Raw genomic sequence first — 14,394 nt, 5'->3', positions numbered from 1 at the left:
AGGCAGAGGCAGATATGAGTTCGAGGCCAGCCTGGCCTACATAGTGAGTTCCAGGATGACCAGAGCTTCACAGAGCAACCCTGTCTCAAATGTTCCTTCTCAAAATGTTTCTTTATTTCACTATTAACATGCTATATGAATACTTGATGCTTGTATATGGTGTTCTAATGTGTTATGCAATTGTGTATAAATGCAATGACTTCTATTATCTAACTGATGTCAATATTAAAAGTATCCTTGATCTAGTAATTCTGTTTTAGAGATGTATTTTCTTTATCTTTTCTTTTGTTCTGTTTGGTTATAAGGTTTACATTTTCACCAACTTTTTTATACTTAACACATTTAGTATGTGTATGGATACATATATACTCAAGGAAAATAATGAATTTCTAATATGTCAACTGGGGATATTTTGATGTCATTCTTTCCTCTAAATCCCTCATGTAAACATCTGATGAGTATTTCAATATTATTCTAAAATGACTAAAAGTTAGAAAATGCCTATTCCTACTGCTTCCAGTCATTTATTCAAAATTATCAATCATCTTTGAAAATAGATACTTATTTACTACCAAATATTTAAGAAATATGGGATAGTAGTAACTTTATTTGTTCCCATATGGTTCATTTGTCTCAGTGAACCATATCCAAGTGATACATAAGGAACCACATCAGAGTTAAAAATGATAAATATGAAAGTAAACTAGGCTACAATGTGGCCTACTATTAACTCATGGGCAGGTGAGAAATATAGTTTAAATTTATAATTCATGATGTGTAAATAACAGTATGGATTTATAATTCACCTTTTCTTAATAGATCACTGAACATATGTTCTATGCTTCAATACCTCTGCCTCAAAAATAAAAATTCAAAAAATCAGTGTAACATCTCACTCATGAATATTTTAACATTCACCCAGAGCATATGTTAGTAAATATTTACTATGAAGATATCAAACATCAAAAAGAAGCAACTCTGGTGGAATCTCAAGTGTTATCAAAATTGCGAGGCATGGTAGCTCACAACTGTATTCCTGGCACTGGAGCTGGAAGATTACCATGTGTTTGGACATGCTTAAGTGACATACAAAGTTCGAAGTTGGCCTGGAATATAGAGTGAGAACTTGTCTCAGGAAAACAAAAACAAAATATTTTAAAAATTGAATCTAAGAATGTTTGAAGCCTGGCCATCTTTAGTCTCAAAGTCTTCAAATCTCAAATTCTAAACTCCAAAACTGTTGAGAACCATCTGCTCAGGCAGTGCTATTAGCTGTTCCAGTCAGATTTTTCAACTCACATATTTTCTGTGTTCTATTCCATATAGTCTTCCTAAAGAAAACAAAACAAAAAAACAAAAAACAAAACAAAAAAAACAAAACACAAACAAAAAAAACCAAAACAAAAACAAAAACAAAAACAAAAAACAAAAGAACAAAAAGAAGAGATCTTTAACTGGCTGTTTCTGTAGAAAACCTGAGTCACACCAATTACCTGTCCAGCTGAAGCCAAGGTGATCAGCAATGTAAGCCAGCCTTTCTTCCATCCGCTCCTGCTCATCTTGGGGATCTATAGAAGGTCAAAAACAGAATGGCCAAGGAGTCTCTGGGACATGAGGGGAACCATAGTACTGATCATCCAAGAAAGGAAGTCACTCGATCAAATATCTAATAGTCACACATATTAGCTATCATGGCTTAGGTCATCTGAAGTGGTGTGTTTTCTCATTTTTGGGATAAAATGGGGAATGAATCCCATGTGGTGATTTATGGAAACCATCTGCTTCCATATCCCTTAAATGAAGACTTGTAACTGAACTGAATGTCTAGTTATCTTGGGACTTTTCTTGTATGCTTTTGAAAAAGAAGAAAAGGAAGAAGAAGAAGAAGAAGAAGAAGGAGGAGGAGGAGGAGGAGGAGGAGGAGGAGGAGGAGGAGGAGGAGGAACACCTGCCCACCAAAGCACACTCACTTCACACATGAAACACCAGAGAATCACAGATGGGATACAGAAATAGAGTAACTGGTTGGGTTGTACTACTCTTGCCTGCGGAGGTGTCAATCACCACCACATCCTATCTGAAAGAAAGCACTAAGAATTACCTTAAGCCTGGACTTAAACTGAGGCCAGGAGCAACAATGTCCAGTTGACCTTTGGAAGAAGGCAGGACAAAGGCCTACGAGCTTTGTAGATCCAGTCGGTGGGACATTTGCTTCTGAGAAAAAGATTCTGGCTGCCTGTTTCTAAGCAAAGTCATGAAATGCAGACTCTCACAAACTAGAATTCATCCAATCCCCTTTTAACTGCGGTGGACTGCTAAGCAGCATCGGAGAATTCTATGTTGTCCACATAGGAATAAGTCTTCATTTAGAAATAATGGAAGCCTGCAGGTTACCTCTCAAAGCCACCCATGGTTTCCTTTTTTATAAAAAAAAAATACATATATATATAAGTCCAAGAGCCATCATTCCCTCATATCGTGCAATGTTTGAGATTTTGTTGTCTGCTGAGTCTTGCCTGAACACGGTCATTGCTCATTTTACCTCAAGTTTGCTGGACTAATTTGGTTATCATGGGTATCTGAAAGCCGACCTCTCCGAATTGAAAAACAGACCCACAATAATTAGAATGTTGGGATGTGAAAAATCTCTTTGAGTAAAGGGCTTCTGAATCATGACAAAATTAGATGCACCAATTAACCTACACCAAGAATTAGAAATTAGAGCAAGGAGGCCTTGTGCAGGGAAACCCATATGCTCCTGTGTAAAAACAAATGTAGTCAACTTGAGGCTAAGCCTGGAACACCAGAACAACAAAACTCAAAGCTTGTATGGCTTTACGTGCAGCAGCTAAAGAAAGGCAAGGTCCCCCATTGCTTGGTTATGTTTCTGGTTTGGATAAGCATTCTCATTACTCAATCTTGAGATTGTTTCATAGACAAGAATATACAGAAAAAGCACAAAACACAAAGGGCTTACACAAACACATTAACCACTACAGGAAGCTTAAAGAAAATGAGACATAAATCACAAAATAAAACAGACGTTACCAGAAAAGAAAAAAATCTCTATCAAATTTATGACATGCGTAGCACAGGGATTCCCAGTGTCTGGCAAATACCTTCAGCTCGGTCATGGCCATTTTCATCAGGGATACGTTCAATCATAGTCTCAATGGACTCATCCCAAATGGGCCTTGTGTCAAAGATGTCCTCGGGAGCTGAGTGCTCAGTGTCAACAGGTGGCAGATTCTCAATGACTGACACTTCCAGGGCACTGCTACTTTCGTCGTCTGAAGGTGGCTCCTGCTCCCTCTCTGACTGTGTAAGCCTGTCCACTAATTTGGAAGCCTCATCACTAATCTCTTCAAAGAATTCTATGGAGTTTCGGTAAAGGTCAAAGAAGTGCTCCCTACTCTCTCTTGTGGGGCTCGTGCCTGTCCTGCCGGAAGATGAGGTGCTTCTGCTCTTCACTGGCAGTCGGGATGCAAAGAGCTTTGGTTTTGTGGCTCCTTCTTCTGATTCTGACTCAAACCCCTCAGCCCTCTCCCTGCTCTCTGTTTCTGTCTCAATGTAACTTCTGGCTTTCACTGGGCATTTGGTCTTAGCATCTAAGGAGCTAGCATCTGATTCTGACTTGCTTCTACCATCTGGTGCTCTGCTTAGCGTGTCTTGTTCCTGGGGGACAGCTGTCTTCTGGAGAGATATGTCTGGATGGGAGGGCTGCCACTCAGTTCTTTGGGCCTGTGCTTTGATGGGTATTTTGGACTTTGGTTTTGTTCCATCCTCCTTACTATCCTTATCTAGGCCAGATGGGAAATCATCAGAAAATGCACTCTCATCCTCTGCAGACAGAGGGGCTGGGACTAAAGTGGGGAGAGTCCTGATAGGAATTTGGGGTTTGCTTTCAGCAGAAGGCACATTTTCCATGGGTGCAGTAGGGATCTCAATCACAGACTTCTGTTCCTCTGGAGAAGAATCTGGGGATTCATCATCCCGATCCGAATAAACAGACCTAGTGACTGTGGAAAAGTCCAACTGACCAACAGGTTCGGGGAGAGTAGGGCATGGTATCTGCTTCACAGTGCTCAGAGAATCACTCCACTGAGTGGTGGGGGGTTCCTCGGCCACTGTGGATATAGCTTCTTTGGTGGGTGTTTCTGAGGAAGCTGAAATTATCACTTGGGAGTCAAGGTTAGCATCTGAGGCAGGTAAATCCTCTATTTCCTCACTTACATCATCAGGAAGTAATTCTCCTTCATCATCCATTGCTTCTTTGGGTTCTGAAAGTTCCAGTGACTCACTCGTAGTCTCCATCTGTGGAGTCTCAGCCCCAGTGGCCCCTTCCTTCAAGTCTTCGGAGATAGTCTCATCATTGGATTCTTGGCCAATTTGGAAAAAGTGCAAACTTTCATCTGCATAGGATCTTTTGGTCATATCAATAGCACCACTTCGGGTCATCTCAAACAATTTTCCTTCCTGAAAGAGGAATGGATTTTGCTCACTTGTTGGGGTCCCCTCTTCAGTTGGGGTCCTAGCAGGAGTGGTATCAGGAGTAGTGCCCTGTGACTGTCTGTCTACCATCAAACCAAATATCTTCTGTTCTTCCTCTTTCACTCGAGCTTCAAAGGCTGCGTCGTCTTCACGGATCTCACTCCAGGAGTCGGCATCCACATCAGTTTTTGTGATGATGACTCTGCTTACGTGATCGCCAGTGACTACTGGTGCATTTGGTGTAGTGGGTGCTACAGACAAGGGAGGCTCATCAGACTTCACTGCCCACAAAGCACTTTTTTGCTCAGATTCAGTTTCTAGGTCGAGGTTCTCACAATTAGATTCTTCACCTGAGACAGCTCTATCAGAGGAGTTTGTCATTACAACAGCCTCAGGAGAGGATCTGATGATGACAGAGTACACTTCAGGTGAATGAACGACTGTGGTATGACAGGTATCTGTTTGGATTTTGCTGGGCTCACCAGAGAAAAAAGACGAGGAAGGAACATTTTCATAAGGACTGATGATTTGAGGATCAGAATTTTCATCAATCTCGGCTAAATCAGACTCTGGAACATCCAAGGCAAACCTCTCTGTTTGAGTTGTCATAGATGACTCTTGAATGGGACAGTCCTCTGACATGCTCTCCAAAGCCTGGTCAGTTATTGTGACTTCTACTTTTACAGGGGAAGATGGGGATGGTATTTCTTTAGCTGATTCATTTCCTTCAGGTACTGCACAATGAGATGAAGAAGACAAGGAAGCACTTTCACTGGGAAGATCTGCTTGTTGTGTAGATTCCACTCTGGAAGGATCAAATTCTTTTTCTTCTTGGTCACTTTCATGAATATCCTGGAGAGCTAGTGCGTCTTTATCAATGGCCAGGGGCTTATCGATATCATTACACTCTGGACTCTGAACTTCTAGGGAGATGGGAGTGGCTGAGTTGCTAGGACTCACAGCCTCACAGCCGTGGCCATCACAGGTTTCTGGCTGAGTCGTCTCTCTGTCCAGGTCATTGTAAGACCCATCGGCACCATCAGCAGAATGAGTCTGACGGTCTTCGGCTAAATGTGACTTGCAATCTTTATTTTCTTCTGGGTTACCTGGCTCTTCTTGAACTTCCTCATTCATCTTGAACGTATATTGCTTGGGAGCTATGGGCTGGAACTGGGCTTCTTCAGGGCTGGAATTAGAGTCTATGCTGGATGGGAGGGGAGATGGAGGTTGCACTCGAATAACTGGCTCGGTCAGAAGTCCCGAGTCAGCGCCTTTATTCAGCTGTGTCAGCTCAGGTTCGCTCTCTGAGGAGGAAGAAACCTTTCTGCTCTCCGAAGTCACCAAGACAGGGACCTCACTTTCACTCTCTGTGCCCTCCGTCTGTTTCTGTTCATCTACTTCTGCTAAACAGTCAGCATCGGGATCCGAGGCTGAGGAGGAGCCATCTTGCCTAGCTTCTTTTTTGTAGTCTCTTTTCTGCTTTGCTTCTTGCTCAAGTTCATCAAACGTTTTAATTTTGGTTACCATTTTGAACATTTCCTCTTCTGGTGTGAACCTCTTTTTCTCCCCATTTTCAGAGTCATCCTCTTCTGCACATTCATGAATCACAGCTGGTTTGGGTGTACTTGAATCTGAAGGTTTGGGTGTGACCTCATAGCTAACTTCTTCAGAGCTGGGGGTGTCAGGGGAGAGGGGGCTTTTCCCTGAGCTCTCCATAAGTGATGTCTGCTCTAGACTGTCATCCTCAGCACTGCCATCAGGGTCTCGGAGCAGCCGAGAACGCATAGAGGCCACTTCGGCAACAAGATCTGTTTTGGCAATAGCAGCAGGAAGAGGAAAGTGACTTGGGAGAATTCCTGCCTTCATTTTAGGCTCAACTGGGCTGCTTTCAAGGGAGTCCCTGCAAGGTGACTCTTTCAGAGGGCTAGGTTCCAGAGAATCAGGAGTTTTGTGTGAGGAGTTATCTTCTAGTACAGGGCTGGCTTCCAGAGAGTCTTTGTGGCTGACTGCTAATGATTCATCAGCCATTGGGCTGAGAACCTCACTATCCCGGTTAGGGAGAGGAAGTTCTAGCCCTTGGGGACTTCTAATAACTCCCTGGGGCTTTGGTTCTGGTCCCTCAACTGTATTGACAGAAGCATCAGATGGTGGGAAGGCCTTTGTCACTTCTGAGGGAGTTAAGGATTCCTGAGTTTCACTTTCTGGTTGTGTCTTATAAGCTGAACTAACAAGTGGGAGCTGACTTTCACCACAGGAGGACTCTTTCTCAGTAAATGCCTGGCATGGCTCATTTGCTAATGATATACTCTGGCTGCCAGGGCAGCCATCTTGTTTGGAGCACACATCTTTAGGAGAGTCTTGGGTGACCTCCTTTGGAAAATGCTCTGTAGAGGGCTCTGAACCCCCAGTGACCACAGCACCTTGTTTTTCAGAACTATCAGTAATGTCCTTAGCTATAGGAAGCTCTTTTTCTGAATGAACGTCTGTGGGTGCTTCTACCTTGATAGCTTCCTTGGCCTCTCCAATTTGTTCCTCACTTTTCTTTGGTGAGAAAGAAAGACTCTCTGGACTTGTCTCAGGAGTTTCTGCTAGGCCCTCATGTTTGTAGCTCTCTTCTGAACTGATCTGAGGTGTGCCTTCCATCAGGCTGCCACAAGGCGAGCCTGCTATCACTTCCTGTTTCAGGCTTTCAGAACTGCCACCCAACGCACCACTCTGTAAAGACAGAGCTGGAAGGAACTCATCTTTCATGTAATCTAGTGGAAATGTTGTGTTGAAGGGACTCGTGATTACTTGATCTAAATGGATCTGAGCCTTTTCAGTGTTCTCAGTGAGGCGGAATTGTTGGTATTTGTCATTGTCTTCTAACTCTTGTTTGATGACGTCTGAAAAGTCAGTGGAGGTTTTCCTGTCTGGGCTGATCTGAAGATCCATGTCTCCCTGCTCATCCACTATCTTCCCTTGAAGGCTCTCGCTCCTGAGATGGCTTTCTTCTGCTGCCACTGATGGAACTGCCTCGGGTGTTTTAATGATGGGGGTTCTCTCAAACCTTTCTCTAACTGGATCTTCCATCCTGAGCCCAACAGTGATGGTGGTAGAACGGAACCGTCTGGATTCCGTAGGTCCTGTAACCTGGAATCTCTGGCCACGCTTGGCTGTCTGATTTTCTATTCTCTGGGTTTCTCTCTGGGTTACAGTGTGCCCTTTTTCTTTTTCTACCCGACTTTTACCTTTATCTTGTGATTGTTTCTGTTTTGTTGATTTGTGCTCAAAGAGTCCTGTTTTGTGTTTAGATGGGTCCTGACCTGACTGGAATGCTTTCATGAGCTCCCGGACAGACATTGTCTCCTCGATTCGTTCGGTCTTGGAGGTAGGAGATACAGGTGGCTGCTTTTCTGTCTTTCCAGGAGACACGGGCAGGTGCTTGTCATGTTTCCCTGTGGCAGACCCAGGTGCCTGCTTCTCTGGGGTTCTTATAGAAGGTGTACTGGGCAAGCGTTTTTCTGTTTTGCCAGGTGACACTGGAGGATGTTTCTCTGTTCTTCCAGATGATGGGACAGGTGGACGTTTGTCTGTTTTGCCTGAAGGTGACACAGGTGTGTGTCGTTCTGTTTTTACAGATGACACAGGGGAATGTCTTTCATTTTTCATTGAGGGAGAACCAGGTGAATGTTTCTCGGGTTTACCTGAAAATCCTGGTGAATGTCGTTCGGTTTTTGCCGAGGGTGAAACAGGTGAGTGTTTCTCGGTTTTGCCTGATGGTGACACTGGCGTGTGCCTTTCAGTTTTTGCAGAGGAAGAAAGGGAAGAGTGCCGTTCTGTTTTAGAAGAAGGCGATGACTTTGAAGAGGGTGACACAGCTGTGTGTGTCCTGGGAGAAGTCTTTTTGGGCACATCTTCTTTGCCTTTGACCCTGACTGGCAGCTTGCTTCGACCTTTCTGTTCATCTTCCACTCGCTTCTGAAGAGCCTTCACTTTGTCCTTTATGGAGCCAATAGGAGTTTCTTCTATCAGAGGAGAGGTGGCCTTGGCAGTGGGAAGGGGTTCAGGGGCCAGACCCCGGTCTTCCTCTACTGACTCCTCTGAACTACCTTTCTTAAGTTCGGTCTTTTCTTCACTGTCTTGCGGCGAGCTTTCCTCTTTCTGTTTCTGCTTTTCCTTTAGTTTCCTCCGTACTGGCTTCTTTATTGCCAGGCCTGGTTTGAGCTGCTTCTGAGCACCCTGTTTCTCCTCTGCTGGAGTGGCCTTCCCTTTATTACTCTCAGAGCTCTTGCCAACAGCTGAAGCCTGACTTGTCTCCCCTGACTTTTCTGGAGCTGTTTGTGGCTTCTTTTCATGAGGATGAGTGTATGCATTTAGATCGTCTGTGAGGTAGTTCACTAACCCAGTGGAGTCCTTCTCGACTTTAGCCTTGGTCTCTCTGTCTACTCTGACCTCTATACATGGGTGTTCAGCAATTTCTACTGGGGCGTGTTGCTTGGCCTCTTCGATCTCCTCATCACTGACAATAACCCATTCCTCCTCTAGCTCCCGCTCAGACTGAGAACTCCGCACTCTGCCTTCGTCTCTCACGCACGTTCCACTCCTCAGGATCGCATTCACCTTCTCTAAGTCCTCTTTCACTCTCTCTACAATTTCAAAGGGCTCGCCTGGCTCTTCTTCACCGGCCTTTGCCAGCTCCTTCACTTTGATTGAACCTGCCTTATCAGACACATCTGTGGTCAAGATGGCCGTCATTTTGATCAAATCTTGTTTCATCTCAGAAACTTCAGAAAGCAAGTCCGGACTTGCTAAGACAGGAACTTCATTAACCAGGTGGCTTTTCAGGACAGATGTTTCTGTCGACTCTGTCTCATCATCTTTGATGTGAATGAAAAAACATTGAAAGTAAAATGGAAATCAAAAAAGATATTGGCAAATGTAATCAGGACCAAAACAACACAGCGTCTTTTCCTGGTGGTAGGAGGGGCAACAGAATGGGCTGGGAATGGTGGATCCATAAGGTCTCAAGGAACAAGAGCAAAGCAAGGCTAACGGAAAAAATAACTGAAAAGGAAAATGAGCAGGAAATAACTTGCTTAATTTTCTCACTGTAGCACATTCATACATACAACAAAGCTATCACAAATACTCAAGACATACATAAAAAAGTCACAAATCAAAAAGAAGAGCGCAGTGAAATTGCACAGAGGTATCTCAAGATTGTCCAGATATTACAGATCAATGTCAGAAAACAAAACAAAACAAAAACCATGGGAAAAAAAGGGAAAAGTAAAGCATTAGAAATAGCAGAATATTGATTTCCTCCACAAGAAAGCCAGTAGAAGCAAATTCAGAATTGCACCCAATTCCTACATTTTAAATCCCACAGGTCTAGAATTCAGTCAGCACAGTTCTGCCACCATACAGCAATGGCAGAAAACACACCTGAATCAGCTGCAGACTGGCATTTCAAATAAGGGAAATCCACACCTGACAATGACACACATCTCGTGCTGGGAGGCATGGCCCTTTCCTTGGAGGAACCTCCTTGTTTAGAGGTGTACCAGACAGACCAAGGAGGAGGATAAAGGAAAGACAAACGACGGAAACACCAGCTGTGACTGAACATGTATGTGAACCCAGAATTCAAATGTGATGCATGGCAACCCAAATTAGAGACAGTCACACAGGACACACGCACAGTTGATGTAAGCCAAGTTATTTCCATGCAAAGCAAAGGTGGGATAAAACCACTGGGCAGGGGCAGCCTTGCAGAAAAGCACGGGCAGGAGGGTGGTGAGAAATTAGAACAAAAATGTAAAATGTTACTGTGGTGAAGTGTGTTTACCTCTCTATGAGTCAATGCCTAAGTTAGTTTGAAAAGTACACTGAAGTCACAGGTCAGAAGGCCTTTTCACCACCAACAGAGAGAAAGAAACCCTCAGGGTTGGCTTATACAAAGATATGTTAGAACAATACGGAAATTATATAAGGATTGCCTTTAAACTAAAACTGCAGACAAATAATCTACATTTGAAATCTGGAAGATATATCTGTGACATTATAGCAATGTGGGTAATATTACTACTTTTTTAACTGACCCAGATCAGTAATTTTAAATTCCTATTAGCTTGTACATAGGAGTAAAGGAAGTCAACACAATAGCCCTAAAGAAGAAAGAGGGAGAGAAAAATTCATGTAAAAAAATCATTAAAAGCAATAATATGTGTCATAAACAGAACATAAAAAAATACAAAAGTGCCTCCTCTGGACAGAATTTGTATTTGTTCAGAGGATAGTGTGTGTGTGTGTGTGTGTGTGTGTGTGTGTGTGTGTGATTTATACGTAAAGTATACTAAATAAATTTATGTAAATGCTGATTTGTTTGGTCATATAACTTACTGAAGACATCAGCATCTCAGATAGTTTCATCTTGAATGAGGTTTAAACACAAAGGTAAGCCTCAGTTAAAGCAATCCCAAAAGGACAGCAGTAAGCTACAATATGCTAAGACTTCAAAAGAACAGGTCATCAGCATGGTGTTTAATGAGATCTGCACCCCATAAATCTTGGGTACATTAATGCTTGGTCCCTAGTTGGTGACTGTTTTGTAATGTTTAGGAGGTGTGGCCTTGCTGGAAGAAGAGCATCATTAGGGGTAGGCAGGCTTTGAAGTTTCCAGATTACAATAGTCTGCCACTTTACTACCTCTGCTCTGCCACCATAGACTAACCATTGGGAACCCTGAGCCCCAAATAAAATTTTCCTTCTGTAAGTTGCGTCGGTCATGATGTTTTATCACAGCAATGGAACAGTAACTAATACAATCGGGGCAGAATGATGATGACACATAGCTCTGTGTTCTTTCCATTCAGGGCATTACCCTGGGATATGATGGATCAACATAAATCTTAATAATCAATCAAAGTACAGGTTAGAATGTTTTTCTCAAGGACTGAAGGGATAACAAAAAGAAAATCTATAAAGTTCAACTTGGGTTTCTACACAAGAAGCCAGAGAGTCACAGGGAATAGAGGGAAAAGATGAAATGTTATTTCAGATCTCCAGTGAATTCATGTCTGGTTATTGCTCTATATTTTGTTAGATGTCAAATTGGTGTTTAATTGTAGCCACACAAGGACACACTGTGGTCAGTAGCTTTATCTGGGATACTTTAACTTTTGCATTCTTGTCTTTTCTTTCCTTTGAAATTTTCACAAAATTCTGTTAGGTCTCACCTAAAGGGTTCAGGTACACTTCACCACAGTAAGAGTGGAAGGGATGGAAGGGTGTGTCAAGGGGTGAGCTTTGACTAAGAACTATTAGACAGTATTATTTTTGTTAGGTACATCCTTCCAAAGGAAAGGCTCTCTACAGTGGTCACTGTAGATTGATGTAAAAAATAATACTGTCATGTCAGTGCTTAAAAAATAATGAGGTGACAGTGTTAAGCTAACAAAAGGACAAAACGGTAGGGTAGCTTTCTAAACAGGCTTGACAGCAATGCCAGGAGTTACAGGGATGTCAAAAGAAAGTGAATGCTTAGATGAATAATCACTGTATTATTGCTCATTAGCTTACAGATTAGGTATATTATGATTTAACTGGCCAAGCTGCTTTTATAAATTTATATTAATGATTAATAAGAATTATATACAAATGTAATTATTATAGTGGTTAGTAATAGCAACTAGCTTGCATCTTAATTCATGCTTCTCCTCAATATAGCCAGCTTTCAAACAAATTCAATTTTTATTTAAAAAAAAAATCTTACTTTTCTCTGATGTCATACCGATCTGAAAGAAAACACACACAAATTCAGTGGTTACAGAACAGCTCTCCACTCAGAATCCCTTATGTGCATAGCAAGAATCTATTTGTAATTATACACCTGAGAGTGGCATCAGCTAAGGTTTGTATACATAAGTAAACACATTCATGCATTGCTTCTAGATACTACAGGAAGCATATGTTATTCCTGAGAAGAGATGACCTCAGCAGTGTCTGATGTGAGAAATGCACAGTAGGAAAAAGCTCATGAAGAAGGTGAAGTCAATCTGAAGCTGTGTCAATTTAATTGAGAAAAGAGGATGACAAAGCATGCTGGGCAGTGCATTTTACAGATGTCATTTTGTAGCAATAGTGGGCACTGCTCCAGACCTCTCACCCATGTCCTTTAGGAAGACTAGAAACCTCCTGGAAGTATTTCGCAGGAGGAAAAGAATGTATCTGATGGAATTAGTTCGTTTGTGAACACAGCAAAGTTGGTTTCCTAGTTTAAGGGCTAGGGTGACAGAATCACTGAGCTCAGGAAGGAAACTGAGTGAGTCACAGTGACGGACACAGGGGAATGAGTGACCAGTCAAGCATCCTTTGATGGTGTGTGTAAGAGACGGCCATCGCACATCTGTTCTGTAGCTTCCTATGACAGTAAGGGGGATATGGTGCAGTCCTCTGAATGAAGGCCATGCATTTCAGGTTGGTGGACAAAGAATGGTTATTATATTTTTTCTTTGCATTTTTATATTTCAGATGTGTTAGCATACCATTTAAAAATGATAGCATATTAAAAATGTATGCATTAATGATAGTTAGTTTTGAAAACTTAAATAATAGATAAATATAAAGAGGTTTCCAATGAGTTCTTTCATTTCTGTTATAATACTGGGTGTTTTCAGACCTTTAAAAAGGAGATAAGCATACATTTGCTTTACAAATTGAAGTGGACGTGACCAGATATCTACTTTGTCCAAGGTACCCTCTTTAGAATTTGTTTCCTGTGTCTGTATGTAACTTACACAGAAGATAGGAGAGAAGCCCATGCATGTGAGGTGTGTGGGAGCACTATGCTTTGCAAATATATTTTATGAGGAATGCTCATTAATAGTATATATTTATATCATAATTTTGGACCCTAATGATTGGACTATGTGCTCCTGAAAGTTGGCTAGTCATTGTGATTCTCAATCTTGGTGTTAGGACCACATTATATTCCTAGAAGCTACTAACTTTCAATTATATAAGCTATGCATAAACAAATCTGCATGTTGCAAATTGGAGCTAAGAAGATTCAAGAACTGACAAATACCCCAGAACACACCCTAGCAATTGCCAGTGTGATGATGCCATCACAGGCATCCCCCCATGATGTGCTATAAGGCTATGAGACCTGTAAAGCAAATCACTGTGTGTGATCATCATTATCTTCAGACATCCTCAGACTCGCCTTTGCGTGTCACTCAGATAATGTATTTGCATTTTTAGGAGTTGTAGAGAAATACAAACTATTGCATAATGGAGTAAAATAAGTAAGGAAACTGTGATTTTCTGAGCACCATTCATCAGATGAAAAAACATAGGCTCAGAGAGGTTGACTTAAATTCTACTCATCTATTCACTAAGAATCGCTGTCTACTTCTCTAAGGTCAGAGGCCAACCATATGCTCTTATTAGTGATACCAGCAATGACATAGCAGGAACAATTGTCACTGTTGTAAAATTACCTCTTCCTCCTGCTCTTGATCTGACTCCGATTCCTTGATGCCCCAAGATGCAGTGCAAGATGGAAAAGAAGGCAGAAGAAAAAAAAGACATTTAGAAGAAAAAAGTAAAATACATCCCACCTACAAGCAACAAGCAGGCATGGGGTAAACTCAGACTACTGTCTTAAATAGTTTATAGAAGACAAACAATTAAAGAAGACTAATCAAAGTTTGTACATTCAAAGAGACTGGAGGACCAAATGATGGATATGCTAATTTCTGACCTGAGGTCACCAGTAGTCTCAAAGCTTGATATTTAATGTCTAGTGGAATTGATCTACAGAAAAGATGGTGACACTATACCAGTTACTATGGACACTGACTGAAAATGTCAACCACCATTAGTAAGCTTATGTTAAAAGCATTTCCATACTCAGAC

The 14,394-nt window shown here is 41.9% G+C and overlaps 1 protein-coding gene across 2 annotated transcripts in view; it reads right to left on the bottom strand.

Annotated features, from left to right (window-relative positions):
- Window positions 1-14,394, bottom strand: part of Ank2 (ankyrin 2) — a 567,056-nt gene that overhangs the window by 16,243 nt on the left and 536,419 nt on the right. For both annotated transcript variants that reach the window (XM_028760361.1, XM_028760362.1), the window contains 4 exons: window positions 13,977-14,009; window positions 12,248-12,269; window positions 3,120-9,350; window positions 1,494-1,568 (listed from right to left, as the gene is read on the bottom strand). In XM_028760361.1, coding sequence (XP_028616194.1) covers window positions 1,494-1,568; window positions 3,120-9,350; window positions 12,248-12,269; window positions 13,977-14,009 — 6,361 coding nt within the window. The remainder of the gene's footprint in view (window positions 1-1,493; window positions 1,569-3,119; window positions 9,351-12,247; window positions 12,270-13,976; window positions 14,010-14,394) is intronic.

Source organism: Grammomys surdaster, unplaced genomic scaffold, assembly GCF_004785775.1.
Source record: "Grammomys surdaster isolate TR1022 unplaced genomic scaffold, NIH_TR_1.0 126531, whole genome shotgun sequence".
Classification (NCBI taxonomy): Eukaryota; Metazoa; Chordata; class Mammalia; order Rodentia; family Muridae; genus Grammomys; species Grammomys surdaster.
The sequence above is the reverse complement of the archived record's forward strand: the minus strand, read 5'-3'. Positions and strand labels throughout refer to the sequence as shown.